The sequence below is a fragment of the Hemicordylus capensis genome, chromosome 1 (genome assembly GCF_027244095.1).
Source record: "Hemicordylus capensis ecotype Gifberg chromosome 1, rHemCap1.1.pri, whole genome shotgun sequence".
Classification (NCBI taxonomy): domain Eukaryota; kingdom Metazoa; phylum Chordata; class Lepidosauria; order Squamata; family Cordylidae; genus Hemicordylus; species Hemicordylus capensis.
This window is the reverse complement of record NC_069657.1, coordinates 283,704,398-283,724,388: the sequence shown is the minus strand read 5'-3', so window position 1 is coordinate 283,724,388 and position 19,991 is coordinate 283,704,398. Positions and strand designations below refer to the sequence as shown.

General features: G+C 45.1%; 1 protein-coding gene across 2 annotated transcripts in view; it reads left to right on the top strand.

Annotated features, from left to right (window-relative positions):
* Positions 1–19,991, top strand: part of RNF144A (ring finger protein 144A) — a 78,303-nt gene that overhangs the window by 44,554 nt on the left and 13,758 nt on the right. For both annotated transcript variants that reach the window (XM_053285850.1, XM_053285849.1), the window contains exons 2-4: positions 7,674–7,819; positions 19,036–19,140; positions 19,323–19,383. In XM_053285850.1, coding sequence (XP_053141825.1) covers positions 7,674–7,819; positions 19,036–19,140; positions 19,323–19,383 — 312 coding nt within the window. The remainder of the gene's footprint in view (positions 1–7,673; positions 7,820–19,035; positions 19,141–19,322; positions 19,384–19,991) is intronic.

Below are 19,991 nucleotides of genomic sequence, written 5' to 3'. Positions count from 1 at the left end.
TCGACATAGGTAGGCCAGCAAAGGTGAAATAACCTTCTCAGGACCATAGCCTGAAAGGAAAATTCCTCCCAGAATAGCTTCTTGGCAGGACAACCTGTTCCCTTTCACAGAGCATGGTCAGCACAATACGACATGTATTGCTTACTGCCCGCTACATCAGTTATAGACGGCAATGGGCATAATCCACAGGGATACTTTCTGGCACTCGCCCTGTTGACATGCACAAGGTCTGTGCAGAATCCCATGACATGCCAAGTGGTTGTGGGTGCAATTTCTGGATCTCCTGGATAAAGTACTTCATTGCTTTAGGAGTGGAACATGTGCACAGCTGCTATGTATGTTTCACTAGTACCAGTGACATCTATTTCTGCTTCCAGCAGGTGACAAGCATTCTTAGAGGGACTGTGCCAGCCGCCTGGATATGTGGGTGGGACCAGTCTAGCATGGTTTCCTCCATGCACAGCTCCAGATACTTACATATACAAGTCATAGCAAGGTACCCTGATTGTAAATCACCCTGGCTGAATTGGGAAATTGGTGCAATGGATATACTTCATCTATGCTTTAGTAGCAGTAAGTTGCACTACTTGTGGAAAGTGCTTTAAAGCAGGGGTTCTTGAACTGTTTGATATTGTGGCACCCCCCACCCCGCAAATAATAACAATATATAAAGCAACATATCCCCCCTCCCTATGATTAAAGCTACTGGTTGACACCCTTACTAATGAAATGTTGACCAGAAACATGTTGCTGAGGGCCAAGCAATGTGTTTCCAGTCTAGCAGAGCTTTTCCGGAGTGCCGGCAAGCTCTGAAAAGTGTTTGCGCTCTTGCGCAAAGGCAAAAAAGTACCCGGACTTTGGAAGCATGGCAGACCAGCATGGGGGCTAGTGCTTTGTTGATGTTAGGAGTACCCACACTTCGTTAATCAGCAGGTGAGCCATTGATTTAGTTAGGTAGAGATAATAAAAGCACGTTTACCTTTTCAATGAGAAGGATGGGCTTGCTTAGCCCTACTTAGTTTTTCAAACTTGGTTTTTTGTTTCTGACTGTCAGTATAATTTCAGGTTCCAAGTTCTTTTCGCCAGGTATTTGCTCTTTCTAGCAGCAACTGCTGAAAATTCTGATTCACACAAGTAGAAATCAAGCCAAGGGAGCCGGTATTCCCAAAGCTTTCTCACTTAATTCTTTGTACTCAGCTTGCACACTCCTCCAAACTTTAGGAAGAGACCTTGTCAGGAATTGATGAAGAGCAGCTCTGACTTCTCTGAGGGAGACAGGAGCTGAAAACCACCGGACCCCTCTGCTGCTCACAAAGCCAGGGGCAGGCGCAGCAATGGTACTTCTCTGGCCATTCACTAGTTAAGCTCGAGTGAATGTCTCCTGAAAGGGAACTTTCCCCTGGCTTGCCAGCCCAAACAGTCAAGTGCTGACTTGCTTCTGTCTCCATCTCTCTCCCATCACCCTTGACTGTCTCCACACCTCAGAGATGTCAGGTAAGGCATCTGCCCCCCTGATCACTCCCTCCTGATTCCTGAACCCCAATTTGAGAACTGCTTTAAGGCATTTGAGGAGAACAAATATGGGAATGGTCTCTAGGCTCTTCCACCTGATAAAGATTGAGTTTTTCCATTTTTGTATATCTAAGCCAGTTAGACAATGACTGAAAGTACAAATTCATTGATCTTAGGAAGGCTCTCCACATGAGCAGTGTGGAGAGCCTAAAAGGGTTTTGTGGGGAGAGCAGAGATGAGCAGGGAGCCCGCCCTTGGCAGCTGGATCGGCTGCCCACACGATTACCGGCTCCGTCATGGAGCCTGTTGGGGCGGCAGGGTTTGGGAGCTTCCTGGCCACCGGAAGCACCAGCATGTCCCACATGAGTGTGCGGGGCATTCTGGGGAGCCCCACCCCCCCACCCCGATGCTGGGAGGCTTGTTGAGAAATGGGGTTAACGCAGCGCTCACTCTGCTAACCTCATTTAAGTGGGGGTTTAAGTGGGCTTGCTGCTGGGAGCTGTGTGGCTCTCGTTGCTTCCCACTATTGGGAGAAATTGGGCTAGCCTTCCCGATTTTTGCTGGTTGTGGGAATAGCCTCAATATCTTGCATTTCTCTCTTTGCTGCTATCTGACTGTTACAATCTGCTGACTGTTACAATCTAGGTAGAGCACAGTCTGTCTGTTAAAGTCAGCTAGCGCTCTCTTTCCAGGGCAATGCATCTGCATGGTTTGCAATTATAAATGTCATGTGGTGTAAGGATATATGGTTGTGGTATAAAACTACAAACCATGAATACTTGGTCTCATTTTATGCTATCTTGATTCTGGGATTTTTTTCAGGATTTATCTACTACCTTTGGAATATTCAAAACTCAAATTTTAAAAAAGAGTCACAAAATGAAACTTTACCCTTGTTTTTGTAGGCATGTCTTTAGATTGTTCACAGACCCTTTGATAGGCAAAGTGGGCATCTGTTCCTATTGTAAGCTCCTCCAGCAAAAATTACCTCATTTCTTTTTTGAGTGTACTATGCTCCCAGCAGAGAGGAGTTGCTAGTATTTTGAAGAAAGCTCCTTGTTTCCATGGCTTTTACATTTCCTACCTAAATAATTTCAAAAGTCTGTTACTGTGCTTATGGCCTCTTTTGGTGAGTTCAGTTTCACCAAAAATGAAATGAAAACCTTTAACTTGATTCACTGCAGCCAGTGCATTGCACAACATATAGAGACAGGCCCATCTAGAATGCGGACTGACTTTGTTTAGCTCAAACTGAAGCAGAAACTTCATTTCCGAATCCGGCATTTGTTGGCGTTGCAGCTCCTGATGGGCATTGACTCTTAACACCAGCAACGCTATTGATCATTAGGGGCACTATGCGTGAGCAAGGGAATCCCCCCTCTGACTATGCTTTCTCTACTCTACTTCCCCTTTGTTAGACTGATAGTTTCAGGTTTCATTCTCTCACCTGGAGAGAGAAATTTCCGCCTTCTCCCCATCCCCATCTATGTGGGTCATGCAACCCTCATGGACATATTCCTGGACATGACAAGGGCTTTTGCCTGCAAAGGAGAGAAGCAAAAATTCCTTCTCCCTCTGCCCACCCAGCACTGCAAAACAAGCCCTGCATAGAGTTCGTTTAGTCACTTGTGACTATGGAACTCTTTCTCCTCCCTCATAAAGCTGCAAGAGCATGTCAGGCAATACAGCTTGTTATGTTCTCAAATAAAAGCAGCTACCAGTGCAACTTCATGTTGCTCCCCTGATGCTTGGCCTTTCCAAAAGCCTGCTTCAGTTGATGTCTTCGTCTCCCTGTGGGTAACCTATGACAATTTGGGGCAGGCTGTGGAGTGGAGACTGCCTTGTTTGGCCTGATGGATACTCTCCAGTTGGGAATTGATAGAGGGAGTGGGACTCTATTGGTCCTTTTCTATCTTCAGCGATTTCCGATGCTACCAACCATAGTATGCTTCTGGACCATCTGAGAGGGTTGGGAGTGGGAGGAGCTGCTTTAGAGTGGTTCCACTCCTACCTCTTGGCAGATTCCAGATGGTGTCACTTGGAGACAGTTGTTCTTAAAAATGTGAACTTTTATATGCCGTCCCCCAAGGCTCCATACTGTCTCCAGTGCCCTTTAACAAACTGCTGGGAGAGATCTTCAGGAGATTTGGTGCAGAGTGTTATTAGTATGCTGATGACACCCAAGTCTATTTCTCCATGTCCACATCATCAGGAGAAGGCATAATCTCCCTAAATGCCTGCCTGGAGGCAGAGATGGGCTGGATGAGGGATAACAAATCAAGACTGAATCCAAATAAGATGGACATACTTATTGTGCAGGGTCAGAACTCAAGAGACAGTTTTAATCTGCCAGTTTTGGATGGGGACACACTTCCCTAGAAGGAACAGGTACACAGTCTGGGAGTGCTTCTGGTGTCTCAGGTTAGATGGTAGCCAGAGGTGCTTTCTATCAGCTTTGACTGATACGCCAGCTGCATCCATTTCTTGAGATAAACGACCTTTTTATCTTATACTAAAGATAAATAAATAGATAAATAATAAAGAGTAGCACTTATGCTGGTAATCTTCAGACTTGACTACTGCCATGCACTCTATGTGGGGCTGCCTTTCTACTTAATCTGGAAACTGCAATTGGTACAGAATGAGGCAGCCAGGTTGGTCTCTGGGTCATCTCTGAGAGACCATATTACTCCTAAATTAAAATTAACTATTCAGGCTACCAATACATTTCCAGGCAAAATACAAGGTGCTGGTTAAAGCCCTAAACAGCTTAGGCCCAAGGTATTCAAGAGAATGTCTTTGTCACTATGAGTGCCATTGCCCATTGAGATCATCTGGAGAGGTTGGCTTGCACTTGCCACCAGCTCATCTAGTAGCTACACAGGGATGGGCCTTCTCTGTTGCTGCCCCGAGACTCTGGAATGTGCTCCCTGCTTAAATGAGCCTCCCCATCTCTGACAACTTTTAGGAAGTCTCTAAAGCAGGGTTTCTCAACGTGTGGGTCCCCAGATGTTATTGGACTTCAACTCCCATAATCCCCAGCCCCAGTGGCTTTTGGTTGGGAATTATGGGAGTTGAAGTCCAATTACATCTGGGGACCCACACGTTGAGAATCCCTGCTCTAAAGACACATTTTTCCACCCAAGCTTTGACTTGTGGCTTTAAATTGTTTTAAGGTTTTAATTTCTGTTTTAATTTGTTTTATGTTGCTGTAAACCACCTAGAGATGGATGTTTGGGGCTGTGTACAAATATAAAAAATAAATAAGATATAGTTTGCTGCCCTTTTTTTGACAGAGAATCTGTGACTTCAATAGTTGCATGGCAATGTGCACAGCCTGGACCTATAGTTCTCCTCAACAGGAAATAACACAACCCTGGATTTCAAAATATTAAGTGTTTTACTCCCACTTGGCTACTGACAAGTAAACAGGCCTCTTTGTTCTCTGCTTCACACCAACCAGGCGCATGGACTTTTTCTCACCAAGCAACAGACTTCCTTTCTAAGGGCATCTTGTTGTGTTAATTTTGTACTCGGGTACAGAGTTATCCATGCAAAAATATCCATGCAAAAATACACTGGCTCTGCATCAGTTGTTGGGGTACACATGTATGTAAATCACCACTTTCGCTTTCTCAGTCCACATAATAGGGGTTGGGGAAGAGTCAGTGCCCTACTTCTCTGTACATTGAAAGGAAAGTAGCATGAAAATTCTAAATGTTTTTTACAACACTTTGCTAGCAATAAAGTTCCAGCGTTCATTTCAATATAATTCATTCTGTAATGCAGATATAAATTGCATATCAGATGCTTCACAGAGCTCAGAAAATGAATGATAAATTAATAAGTACATTGCCTAATCCCACAAGCCTCTGTTGTAATATAACAGTTTGCAGGCTCAAGCAATAAGGGTATAAACATTCTAATGTTCTGGGACCCACAGTACTAGTGCACTTTCAGCTGTCCCAGTCCCCCCTTTTCCTCACCCCCAAATACAATTATGCCGTGATTCTAGATGGATACAGTTGGGTACAATTATGCCATGAATCTGTTCTGATGAGCAGCTTAGCCCAGGTTAGGGCAGCTTTGTGTGGAGTGCTGGGATCCACGTAGATCCCGTTCTCATGCCCGGCTCTTAGCCAAGGCTCAGGGAGCAAGCACTCCCTCAACCCGGCTGCCGAGATCGTGTGTCTCCTCGGGCTCCATGCAGCCTGAGGAGACAGAGAGATGGGCGCCTAGAGTGCCCATCTGACAGAATCCCCCAAGGCACTGCGCTCATTGCGTGGTGCCTTATGGGATATCCGGAGGCCAGGGAAATGAGTCCCAGCCTTGGTTGATCCGCACTACTCTCGGCAGCATGGGTTGAGTGGGTGCGCAGCTTATCTGCCAAAGAAACAAAAATCAGTTATCTGGGGGAAGATAGGTTGAACCCTGTCTCCCGCTCACCTGCCCACGTGGTCCTGTGACTAGACCCCATGATTCCCTGTGTGGGGGCCAGTGGGGTTTATAACTTAGTTTATGTAAAGAGTTGCAGATGGCAACTCAGTGGCAAGCAGAGCAGAGCCTGGTAAATTTTATCCACTGAACATGATTAGGATGCTTCTGCTTGCTTACAATGTGATCCTCTTATGATCGGGCTTCCATGACAAGATACATTAAAGACTGCTGAACCATTTCTCTTTCTCTAACACACACCACACACTTCTTGGTTTTTCTTTCACACACCCTTAGAATGTCACACACAAGGAAAATAGTTTGTTGTGGGTGTGCTGTGTCTCCATTGTGACTTAGAGCTAATATCCTGTTCGGTGGCTTTCCATTTTTCCTTGAAACAAAGTTCATGCTTGTGGATTCTCAACAGAAACGATCCAGAACACCCACTGAAAATAGGATTGTTTGATGATTTTTTTCCTTTCTTTATTCCATCCAATTCTTTCCAGGTCCCTGCCAATTGTAACTAGGAACAAGCTGCTTTGAGGCCAAGCACTGAAAGATGTTTTTGTTTCCCTGGCAAGCAGAAGGCCAAACCATACAGTGATTTTGTAACCCTTGAAGAGCTTGTGTCTGCAGTCAGTAACACAGCAAAAGGCACATTTTGAACCCTGGACAACAAAAAAAGAGACCTTAACCATGGGTGTCCAACTTGTGATATTGAGGCCACAGCACAAGCAATGGGTGTCTGTGGCACTCTTGGATAGGCAGTAGGCATCATGGGCCGGCATGTGTCATAGTTCAAAGCATGTGCTTCGGCTTTTCTCCTGCATCGTGGCGCAGGCCCTGGTGGCGCAGTGGTAAAACTGCCGCCCTGTAACCAGAAGGTTGCAAGTTCGATCCTGACCAGGGGCTCAAGGTTGACTCAGCCTTCCATCCTTCCGAGGTCGGTAAAATGAGTACCCAGAATGTTGGGGGCAATATGCTAAATCATTGTAAACCGCTTAGAGAGCTCTGGCTATAGAGCGGTATATAAATGTAAGTGCTATTGCTATTGCTATCGTGCTAATCTATAGCCTGGAGGCAACACACAGAGACTGAGTATACAATATGTAGTGTGTACCGCTAGAGCCATTTGGTTTTCTTTGGTAGAATGGCTCTGTGGTCACCAGGAGTTGACACCGACTTGTTGGCACTACTTTACCACTAGAGCAGCACTGTCTGCTTTGGATTGGCCTTGTAGTACATGCATCAATGGGACTGACCACTGCTGATAGAAACATTTCCTTGGCTAGTGCATTTGAATTGTGTGGGACATAACTTATACACACAATTGCTGTGTAAGTTCTGTCTAAGCATCCATTGTGGCACTACAGTTTTGAAACCGGAATCACGAAGTATAATGGTGCTTGTAGAGGAGCTCGGATGCCAATGATGAATGATCCAGGGGTGTGTACAGGGCTTCAAATATGCATGCAGAGTACTGGATGAACAAGGCTGCTTTGTTCTCTGGTGCAAATGTGGGAATTCAGTGTGTGCACAGTGAGAATTATCCATCATGCACACAGCGCACTTGCCAGCATTGAAGAAAATGGGGCAGCCCTAGGAGCTGGACACAGTTTTTAACTGAAGCCAGAGGCTATTCCAGCTAAAGAATGAGGTTTCTGGATATATATATATATTTAAAAAAAAAAACCTGTTTATTGATATCCTCCCCCCTCCTCTTTCAGCTTATCTTGAAATGACTACAGCAAGATACAGACCTACGTGGGACTTGGTGCTTGATCCTCTTGTGTCCTGTAAGCTCTGCCTAGGGGAATATCCAGTGGAGCAGATGACAACAATCGCACAATGCCAATGCATCTTCTGTACTCTGGTTAGTAGGCTTCCAGCCATGTGTCTGCCTTGGCTACCGTTCATTATGCAGCCACCCCTTCTTAAGTGTCATTGACATCAATGTGGAACTGAGGTCTAGGTTCATCTGCTGTTTCCTGTCTACATAGTGAACATTTCTTAGGCACGTGGCAAAAGTCTTGCTTTGTTCTGTGATGGTGCTACTGCACCTCTTGTCCAATGGTAGTGTTCTGCTCCCCAATATTGCATCAGGGAAACCGAGGAGATTTCTGGACTGCTTAAGGAAAGAAGTAGGACAAACTTTAATGTTATAAATATCAAAAACAAACATGCCACTTTTCTACCAAAAAAAAAAATTCTGAAAGTGGTTTACATAATAAAAGGTATGAGAAAATGATTTCCCCAAGGGGCTCAGAATATAAAAAGAAACACAGAGGGAAAAGCAGCAACAGCCATTGGAGGGTAGGGATGTTCATGGAACTGGTTCCGTGCACTCCCGGGAAGTTGGGCTGTGTGTGTGTGTGTCCTTTAAGGGGCAGGGAGGGTGCCTCACCTGCCCATCTCGGCCCCACTGCTTTCCCCCTTCCTGCTCTCTCCCAAAAGGCATGGGCACAGGGCTGCAGCATTCCTCCTTGCAGCCCTGTTCAGCATTGCCCCACAAATGGCCAGCGTGTGTGTGTGCTGTGCACATGCACGTCAGCCATTTGCGTGGTGATGCTGAACGGGGCTGCAAGGAGGAATGCTGCAGCCCCACTCCCATGCTTTTTGAGAAAGCGCCAGCAGGGGTGGGTGGGTGGGGAAGCAGGGGGGCAGGGATGGGCTGGTAAGAGACCGCTCCAGAAAAGGAGCGCCGAACTGGTTCCATGTACATCCCTACTGGAGGGACACAGTGCTGGGATGAACAGGAACAGTTGCTCTCCCCGCTTCAAGATATGAGAGCCTCCATGCCTTTTTCAACAAACATGGGATGTCTTTCTGCGACCTCAGCAACATTTCAAAAAGGAAAAGGAGAGCAGTTTTTTAAATGGATGCATGGTGCATTGCCACCTACGTTTCAAAAAGCAGTATGCTTGGCCTTCAGGGGAAGGCCATAAGTGTGTGAGTGTGATATGGGTGGAAAATGGGTGGGAGTTCAGATAGCATTGTGCATGCCCTTAACCTAGGTAAAAGCCCGAGGTAAAAAGCTGGGGCGGGCAGTGCCGGGATATACATGGATCCCGACACTTCACACACGCAGCCCAACCCCGGCTGGGGCTGCCCTAGTCTGGGTTAGGCTGCGTGTGTGAATACCCTTGTTAACTTTTTAAAAACTGTACTATTATAACTGAACAAGGCTAGGTAATATTTCTATTCATATGACTCATTCACTGAACAGTGCTTATCTTTGGCTCTTGAAACACCAGAGGCAGCTTACAGTTACAAAATCTTTTAAAAAATAAAATTAAAACAGAAATAAAATAAAGCAGCAGTAACTATTAAGACAAAAGCCAATTTTTTAAAGGCAGTTCTAAGTAGATAGCAAGCCGGTTCTTCAAGTATTATCATCATCATCATCATCATCCTGGCTAATGATGGGACCAGTGTTCCCTCTAACAGGGATTCACAAATGTTGTTGACTACAATTCCCATAAACCTCAGCCAAAGGCCATTGCAGCTGGGGATGCTGGGAGTTGTAGTGAACATCATTTGGGAATCCATGTTAGAGGGAACACTGGATGGGACTGGTCAGTTGACAATATTTAACTGGCCAATTGACAGGCATGCCAGCCTTAATCTTCCTACCCCCATTTGTCTGCCTCCACCTATCTTCCGGCATTGCCGCTGCCTGCCTCTCTTCCAAACCTTTAAAGCCACAATTAGCAGTGTGCATTTTCCCACACTTCAGTTTGCAACCCGAAATGCAGCACAGTGCCATGATGTATCCATGTGTATCTCCTTGAACATACAGTGCACATCCAGAACTTGATGTGCAGCTGGCCTCATATTTCTTCTGCTCCAGCTGCAGAGTAAGCAGTGGCCTTTAAGGCAAAGAGGGTGAACAAGGCCAGGCAGACAGCTACACACAAGCTGCTGTCCTCTGCACATTTACTTGAAAGTCTGTTGAAATCAATAGACCGCACTGCAGAGACAGGTGTGTGTAAATTCCAGACCTGAGTGACTTGCTTAACTGGGGAAAATTAAATGTAATTGTTAAAGTACAACGATCCACAATATATTTCAGCACATGGGTTGAAACTGCTAGAACATCTTTTTCAGTTCTGTGGGTTTGGGTCCCCCCACCCGCCAGTTCAGTGAAGAGTAACATTTTTAGATCCCTGTGTGCAGAGAAAGAGCCAAGTATATGATTCACAAAGAGGTCTTTCAGAACTGCATAGTCAGAATGAAGGGAGATCTTACGCCAATGCTGAAGTCTGCACAGATAGAGAAATATTATAGGAGAGGACTGAGTAGCTTTCACTTTCTTGGCAACCCCTGAAATGTTGTTGTAAAGGAGCTCATAAGGGATAATCTCCTTTACACATTAGCATAACCTAGTCATTCTTGGACAGGAAAAGACTTGGTTGGCTTTATTCAAAGCGTTGTATTGTGGAAGACTACACAAAGCATAGTTTCCCATGTTTTGTGCCAGGCTTATGTCTTGGTTTGGAATAAATGAGTCTGCTTTCCAGTTTGCATGTACTAAAATCACATGTGTGAGGTTGCATGAAACAGTTGACTCAAATTAGTAAATACAGTCAGCACACTCTGGGGAGAGAGCTGTACCCATCCCATACTGAAGAAATGTCCACATCCCATGCTGACCAAACTTCCTTGATTAAAATACAGTTCAAAATGGAAGAGCATCTCTCTAAACAGTATTAATTAATCCTATCAGCAATTTCTGAGACCGGTGCCTTCCCAGAATGTGTTCCAGTCTCTCAGCCAGTCATTCCACCACCTGCAGCCAGGATAATACAGTGTTCCTGGAAACTATAGGTTAATCTCTTTTAACACACTGTGTCTCCAATTTAAAGCAAACTTTGATTAAACAGCCAAATTAACAGTAAAGGGATTACTCCGTGTGTACCGACACAGGCTTAGAGAATGGAAGGCCCTTCCCCTTCCTCTGGCTTCCACCAGTTCTCCCCCTTGCTTACTTCAGCTCCTTCCACTGTACGGAACACCTTCCAGAGGGTCCCCAATCCTCAGGAGTGACTTTGAGGGGTGCAGAGGGGGCTGCGGGCAGTAAAGAGGAGCCAGGGAAGCCCAGTTTCTGCCAGTGGCAGTCTATTGACAGTTCTTTAGATTCAAGCCAGCAGCATCCTGTAAGCAAAGGGTTCCCGAGCTTGGATCCCCACCCAGATGTTGTCGGACTACAACTCCCAAGATTCCCAGCCACAATGGCCAGGTGACCAAGCAGACCCCTGCTGTGAGCCTTTCTGACAAGCTAAGATGGAAGTGTCCAGCTTTAAGTCAGATTCTGTTTTGCCAAGTGAGGACGTCATCGCAGTCTTCTTTAGCCAGCATAGCGTAGTGGTTAAGAGTGTTGGACTAGGACCGGGAAGACCTGTTTGAATCCCCATCCAACCATGAAACTCACTGGGTGACTCTGGGCCAATCACTTAGCCTAACCTACCTCACAGGGTTGTTGGGAGGATAATAATAAGCATGTACACCGCTCTGAGCTCCTCTGAGGAAGAGTGGGATATAGATGTAAAACAAAAAAAAAACAAAACCACCAATATAATACAGATATATGGCAAATTGATATAAACCCCTATTTGCATTCCTGCAAGCATTCGGAAGGCAACAGTGGGAGGCAGGCCTTCACAGATCAGCTTGCCAGGATGCCCCAGCCCCTCTAATAAGGCAGGAAGCCCAGGCATATACAGATTTCCTGCCTAGAGTTCTCCATAAATTGCAGAGAACTCTGGGAAGGTCTTTTACATCTTCTGCCTGGTCCAGAGCTCAGCCGAGAGAAGTCTTACGCAGAGCAGGGCTGGAGATGCTTTGGAGCAAGCAGACCAAAGCATAGTGCAGCAGAGAGAATTTTGCAGAGGAGAGGTGTGATGTGGTTCTTGCTATCTTATTGGGCTCTGGAACACGTGCAGAGGACTGAGAGGAAGGGGGAGGGCCGGTGGTGATATAACAGAATAGCTCTGTTAATGGCTGATTACAGAGTTATGCCAAATGTTGTGGAAATCCTTAATTGGGAGTGTGTGTTGCATGCACCAGAATTTCCTTTTGATATCAGGTGGCAGAGCTATGAAATGTGGTGCAGTGGGGAAATGCTTGACTAACAAGCAGAAGGTTGCCAGTTCGAATCCCCACTGGTACTTTATCAGGCAGCAGCATTATAGGAAGATGCTGAAAGGCATCATCTCAGACTGCGTGGGAGGAGGCAATGGTAACCCCCCCCCATGTATTATACCAAAGAAAACCACAGGGCTCTGTGGACACCAGGAGTTGAAATAGTCTTGATGGCACTCTTTACCTTTACTTTAAACCTTGGGTAGCCACTGCCAGTCACAAGAGACTTGACTGGGCTGAAAGGGAGGGCCAACACTCCTCCAGTGGCTGTGGCTGGTCTCTGCCTTGTGTTTCTTTTTAGATTGTGAGCTCCTTGGGGACAGGGGGCCATCTTATTCATGTATTATTTTTCTATGTAAACCACTTTGAGAACTTTGGTTGAAGAGCGGTATATAAATATTTGTAGCATTAGTATTAGTCAGGGGCGTAACTACTATTAGGCAAGGGGAGGTGGCTGCCTGGGGGCCCCCACGCCTCAAGGGGCCCCCCAGAGGAAAGTCACATGACTGTATATTGTGAAGCGTGTGTGTGTATCAGCGAGGGGCCCATTTTAAAATTTTGTCTCTGGGCCCACTCCAGCCTTGTTACGCCCCTGGTATTAGTCTCAACAGGAGAGCTGGTCTGGTGGTAGCAAGCATGACTTGTCCCCTTTGCTAAGCAGGGTCTGCCCTGGTTGCATATGAATGGGAAACTACATCTGTGTAAGATATTCCCCTTAGGGGGATGGAGCCACTCCAGGAAGAGTATTTGCATGCTTGTCTGAGGAAGGTTCCAAGTTCCATCCCTGGCAAATCCAAGATAGGACAAGATTTTTTTTTAGAAATAGGACAAGATTTTTTTATTGAACCAACAGACTACCAAAGCATACAGTACGTTGCCAAAGCACAGTTATATACAAAGTAGTTGTTTGTACATCATATATCTACAAAGATTTACACACAAGGATTTGGAGACCCACAGGGTTATAAAGTATATGCAGGCAGTACTGTAACTCGGGGATGGGGGATTACAAGGCACATCAGGTAGGGCTGAGAGAGATTCCTGCCTGCAACCTTGGAGAAGCCGCTGCCAGTCTGTGTTTAGACAATGCTGAGCTAGATGGACCAATGTTCTGACTCAGTATATGGCAGCTTCCTATGGTTTTGTGTATGTTCTAGTCAGACTAAAGAAAGGCAGATTCATATGTTGAATCTTCCTAGTTTGATTCCATTAAGCTTGCTTGCTTTCTCTGCTTTCCAAGATGCATGTTCTGAATCTATTATTTGTCGTCTTTCCACCTAGAGTAATAAAATCATAGAGCTGGAGGAGGCCTTCTGATCCAAACTCCTGCTAGATGGGGATATAAACCTTTGGACTAATTTAGGAGATTATCCCATATTATTCAAACACATTATGAGTCCAAATAGGTGTTGCCCTGTCTAGCAGAATAGTTCTTTCCATATGTCTCATTTTCGACAATGAAAGCGACCAAACAGCACACTTCTGTGCTAGCCGTGCTCACTCCTGCATCCTAGTTTAATGTATAGCCACCGCTGTGTGCTCTTATGGTGCTTTGTGAGGGCATCCATTGCATGTGATGTTTGACATGTCGATAGGCATACGCTTAGTCCAGTGCCATTTTAAGAAAGCATCCCTTGTGGCTGCATCAAAGGCATGTTTGTGTCAACCATGACTGTGATTAAAAGCGCAGCAATGTTTTGCAGGAAATTACTTGCAAGCCCAGTAGGAATAGCAGGGCTCTGCAGAAACAGACCCATTTGTAAGCTTACATTTGTCAGCTGTGGGGAGTGGAGAGAGTGTGGGAGCTTTCCATGGTTATCAAGCTGTTTTCTTCTGGCGCAGAGAAGATTCATAGAACATTGACCTAGCTTCTTGCCCACTTTTTTGCGGGGGTGGGAGAATCACACAGTACTCGTAGGCTTGGTGCTCATTGTAAACCTCTTTCTCTTCTTCACCCTTCCCATGCTATACTTCAGCCTTGCAATAATCAGGAGGTTCCCCCAAATTCATTTGCCGAAGCCTTCTCCCTGCCACAGGGCTTCTGCTATTACCACACACACACACACACACACACAAACCTTGCATGCTTCTAAAAGATCAGACAGCGCCAGGAGGGACAGTTGCCACTAGTGTTGTGCTGTTTCTCCACACTGCTTCTCTAGTGGTGGTTCCTGATGTTCTCCCTTCCAGATTTTTTTGCTGAAGACTTTAAGTCTGTGATGGCAAAAGAATCTCAGCCTGCAGCATAGCTATGTAGACTGTGTGGGCTTCATTCTTTCGTTTCCTTTCCCTTCCCTTCCCTATGTAGAGAGAGAGGATACAGCCACCTTTCTCTGCTCCATTTGTGTAGGTGAACATGGTGGGGCTGGCTGTACTTTAACCCCCGCCCTCTCTCTCTCTCGCTCTCACTCTCACTCTTGTTCTCGCTCTCTTTCTTGCAAAACTATTTTTTTCATTTTCTTTCTAGGCCTCCGAACCTTTCTTTGAGACAAAGACAAATTGCATCACTGATGCCTATCATCTTGTAGTAATAATGTTTAGGATGAATGGATTATCGACTAATAATTTTCATTATAAGAGTCCAGTGTTTTTAATATGGCTGTTTGCTTAAATGCACCCTCCTGATGGCAAGAAATGTATACTGTTAGCTTCGATGCATGAATATTTAGTATCATATGGCACTATATGAGCATGGCAGAGTTTAGCTTTTTTATGTGTAATGACAGCCCAATATTTTATGTTGTGTGAAACGGTTTTGATCATGTTTCGCTTGGCAGTTAACTCAAAACCCTTGTGATGATGAGCCTGACCATGGGGAATATATTGAAATGACTAGGTCCTATGGATGCAGTCCATATGTGCAGCATAGAAAGAAGATTGTTGGTTGGCTGGTTTATATTTAGAAGTTTTCAGCCAAAAAAAAAAAAAAAGCTCTCAAAATGCTTTACACAGACAAATAAATAAGATGGTTCCTTGTCCCCAGAGGATTCACAGACTAAAAAGAAACATAAGGTAGACACCAGCAACAGCCACTGGAGGGATGCTGTTCTGGAGCTGAATAGAGCCAATTGTTCTCCCTCTGCAAAATATAAAGAGAATTGCCAGTTTAAAATGTATCTCTTCACCCGGTTAGTAGGGAACTGTGAACTGGGGAAAGAGATCTCTACTTTCCTGAAGATGTCAGGAAATGGGGGGGGGAAAGATTCAGATTAACTTTGGCAGAATTCCTCATAAGGGTGGGAAGAATTAAAAAAAACAAACCACAAACACCAATCATCCATAATGGTAAAGTGCACTTAGGTCTAAAAGTGCTTTTTGAGGGCTAAGTGTTGTCATTAAAAATGTACGCAGTTTCATTTTAATTCACATTCAGTATTAGCAAATAGGGAGAGATTCATTACGGATATGCCCATCTAACAGAGCCCTGCCATAGATGCCTATCCTGCCTCTCCATTTAACCCCAACACAGGATAATGTGGTTGCTGAGAACTGAGACCACATTTGCATAATATGGATTTTGGAGAAAGGTGCGCTGCTTTCAGTGACTACTTGTGTGTCTGAGTAGATATAATGTGTACCCAAACATAAGCCCGTGTCCTTCAAAAGAAGGGCTGCTGTCACTGCATGTATGCCTTTTTTGGCTATGTGCATACAGCCTTAAGATGCCACCAGTACAGGACAACCCCATTATCCGTGGGGGTTCTGTTCTGCGGGGGCGGGGGGGAGGTGATAGCAAAACCATGGATAATGGGGTATTAGGGCAATGGGAATTGGGGGGTTAGGTTCTTGAGGCAGCGGAGTATAAGGGCTGGTGAAAACGGTGCAAAGAGATTGCCGAAAATCGGACAAAACCGGACTGAAACTGGGGAAAGGCGGGGAGTGCCCTACCCTGCTCTGTATGTCCCCAGCTGTCCAGCAATGCCCTCCAAAGTAAAAATAGTGTTTTAACCCCCCAAAATCATGTTTTTTCCTCTTCCTTTCCCCCTTAAAAAAAAATTAGCAAAAGGAGCCACAAAATGTCTCCTGTCTTCAAAATAGCAGACAAAAATGACCTTGGAGGTAATTTCCACCCATCTCTGACCCACGGATATGCAAGTCTTAACCCCTTAAATGCCTAATTTTTCTGTGTATACGAAGATCGGGTGGCAATTACCTGACCGCGGATATGCGAAGCGGCGGGTGCCGGTCCACGATTAACGAGGTTCTCCTGTATACCCAGGATTGTAATGTATGAATCGAACTGTAGATAACTCTGCCTGAAATGTATTATATTTTAAAAATTATGATAGCTGGGTATATGCAGACATATACAAGTAGAAGAAGGCAAGCATTCACTTCTGCGTGGAGAGCTAAACCTGAGCAAAATACAGCTTAATATGCATAGGTCTTTTCATATATTGCCTGATCATCTAATCTGTCTTCAATTCTTGGTTAAGAAACACTGAATGCTATATGGAAGAAATGTGTCAGCTTTCCATTTAGGTGGAGGAACCACCCACTGATATGAATATAAAGGCCACCTGGGTATGCCATTGACATGCCTTTTTGGAATTGGTTTTTAAATGTGAATTCATTTTATATAAAGCACTGTGGGTGGAAAGCACTGTATAAATAAAATGGCTGAAATAAAATGCTCCAGTATTGTATTATTGAAAATGGGAAAACATAATTGTTGGTAAGATCATCTTGTAAAGGACTATGAGAGTTTGCCATTCATCTTAAAAGATGTTTTATAGATCAGGCCTGTTCAACCTTGCCCCCCACAGCTGTTTTTGGACTACGACTCCCATAATCCCCAGTCACAGTGGCCAGTAGCCAGAGACTATGGGAATTGTAGGCCAACATCTGCCAAACCTGAGCAGCCCTGCTTTAAAGCAGAGCTACTGGAGCCAGTGTGGTATGGTGATTAGAGTGCTGGACCCTAGTCTCCCCCGGTCCCTAGGACCGGGGAGACTCGAGTTCAAATCCCCCATTCAGCCATGATACTATTTGGGTGACTCTGGGCCAGTCACTTCTCTCTCAGCCTAACCTACTTCACAGGGTTGTTGTGAGGAGAAACGTAAGTATGTAGTACACCGCTCTGGGCTCCTTGGAGGAAGAGCAGAATATAAAATGTAAATAACAACAACAACAACAACAACAACAATAATAATAATAATAATAATAATAAAGGTAAATAATACTGCAATTCCCCACCCCTTGTCAACAGGTCCTATATACTATGCACAAAGAAAAGGACAGGAAGCCAAGAATTGCACAATTAGTTTTGCACACCCAAGGGTGCTGTGGGTGGGTTTCCTGAAAAATTACTATCATTGCAAATATGTACATACCACTTTTCAACAAATGTTCTTGAAGCAGTTTATGCAGAAAAATTAATAAATAATAAATAATATGTCCCCTCTTCCCAAAAGGGCTCACAATCAAAAAAGAAACATGAGTTGGGCACCAGCAACAACAGCTGGAGGGATGCTGTGCTGGGATTGGATAAGGATATTCACCACCACCTCACCGCATTTTATGACTTGGTAGCACTGATCAACTAGCCATGGGGAACGCCAAAGGCACCCCTCCTCCAAGCTACTAGTTATGCTAGGGCCCTGGATGTGACATGTGGAATCTGCTGCTGAAAGAGAACAAAGGCAAACAATCCCAGCAGATGAGCTGAAGCCTGTGGGTACCTCTTTGGATCCTGGTGACGTTGATTCTGTGCCCCCTTGCTCTTTCACCTAGGAACATTTTGCAGACTGGTACACTTCTCCTCCCTCCTCCCCTCATCACCAATTCCTGCCTGTATTTTCTGGTTCAAGTAGATAGTTTGAAATAATGACTGAACTGGGCAAACTGTGGTTATCACTATGATTATTTGCTTCCAAAACAGAACTGGAAACCACTTCAGACTAGGAGTGTGCACAGACTGATTTTTGAAGTTCAGTTAAACCGACCGGCCGGTCTGGTCCATTCCATTGAACCAGCTCAAACTGGTCTGAGGGGCTATACTTGTAAAGGGGAATTTACAAGCAAAGGGGAATCCTGCCTTTTAAAGGCTTCTAAGGGTGGCTGGTGGGGGGGATGAGGTTACCTTAAAAGTAGGTGCTTACCGATCCATCAGCAGCTCCTCAAAACCCCTAGCTGCCTGCCCACGTAGCAGTGTTGCAGTTCCACCTCTGTGCATCCGCAGTGGCTGGAACTGCCGCCACACAGGTGGGCTGCTGGGGGCAGCACCGGGGTTTCCAGGAGCCACCAGCGTATTGCTAAGCACCTGCTTTTAAAGATGCCCTCTCACCACCACCACCACCCTCCTTCCGCCCTTAGAAGTCTTTTAAAGGCAGGATTCCCATTTGCTTGTAAAGGGAAATCCTCACTGGATTCCTCTTCATACACATAACCCCTCAGACTGCCGAACCGGGTCGGATCTGTTTGGATTGCCGACCAAACCACCTATCCTGGAGGTCTGTTGGGTTCACAATAGAACCATCGAACCTGCCCAGTTCAATGTGGACTGGTTCATGCACACTCCTACTCCAGACCATGGTTTCTGGCTCTGGTTTGGTGGCAAATGATAGCAATATTACTTTCCGCAATTTGGAGTTGGTATAGAAGTCTGTAGCATTTGCAATGACCAAGCCATGGTTTGGCCACCATGTCTGAACTGGAATATGCCCCATTGAAATGTTAGAACCTGGTGATTCATGCTCATAGAAGTGGGTGAGGTCTCCTTTCATGAGGAGTGCAATGTTGGGAAACACGCCCATGGGAGATCGCAGTGTGATCTTGTTTGAAAAGAGCTTGAGGGAAAACTGGACATTACCCTGCTCATGTGAATAAATCCCTCAGAATATTTATGTTTATCAGATGACTAATACCGTCTGAATGCTTGTTAATAATATAATGTGTATTTTAGGAACAGAACGATATTTACAGCTCCTATATTTGACACTCTTACAGTGCCTGAAACAGTATGTGGAGCTTCTGATCAAGGAAGGCCTAGAAACAGCAATTAGCTGCCCGGATGCTTCCTGCCCAAAGCGAGGTCATCTACAAGAGAATGAAGTATGTTCCCTAATGCAAATTCTTCTTATGTACTAAAAGTCCAGTCCAGTTCTATGACCGGTGGTTTTTGGTGTTGCAATTAAGTACATATATCACCAAACCCATTGTCCCTTTTTGTCTAACACTCCTTTGGTTATGGCTACCATTAATTTGCTCCTTGTCTGTCTCTTCCTTTACAACAGATTGAGTGTATGGTTGCATCGGAAATTATGCAGAGGTATAAGAAGCTACAGTTTGAGAGAGGTATAGTATTCAGCAGCATCACTACTCCCAAACCCCCCAACTGACTATAACGTGTGTGGGAATTATTTCATTCCATATCTTCCGTTTTATTCTCATTGAATGGGAATAAGAATGTGACCCCATGTGTTTATTCAATAATCATACAGATGGGTGTGTCTGTCTGTCTCTGTCTTTTAAGCATAATTTTCTCCTTTGGGGAGTTGGGGCTGTTCTTGTCACATGCCTTTACAAACGTTGGTTGCTGACCACAGTCCAGCAAATCCATGCTTAAACCAACTGAAATAACTGAGCTTTAGAATATGGAACTCTCTGTTAGATTTTAGTCACACCCAGTTTAACCCTTGGTTGAAATGGGGGTGGATCATTTGAGATCTGTTACAGGGGAACAACAGCAGGAGAGAGGGCATGCCCTCACTTCTTGCCTGTGAGCTTCCCTGAGGCGTCTGGTGGACCACTGTGTGAAACAGGGGTGCTGGACTGGATGGGCTTTGGGTTTGATCTAGCAAAGCTGTACTTATGTTCTTAACTGACCAGAAGAAGGATCTTGGGGTTGTGGTGGACAACTCATTAAAAGTGTTGACTCAGTGTATGGCATCTGTGAAAATGGC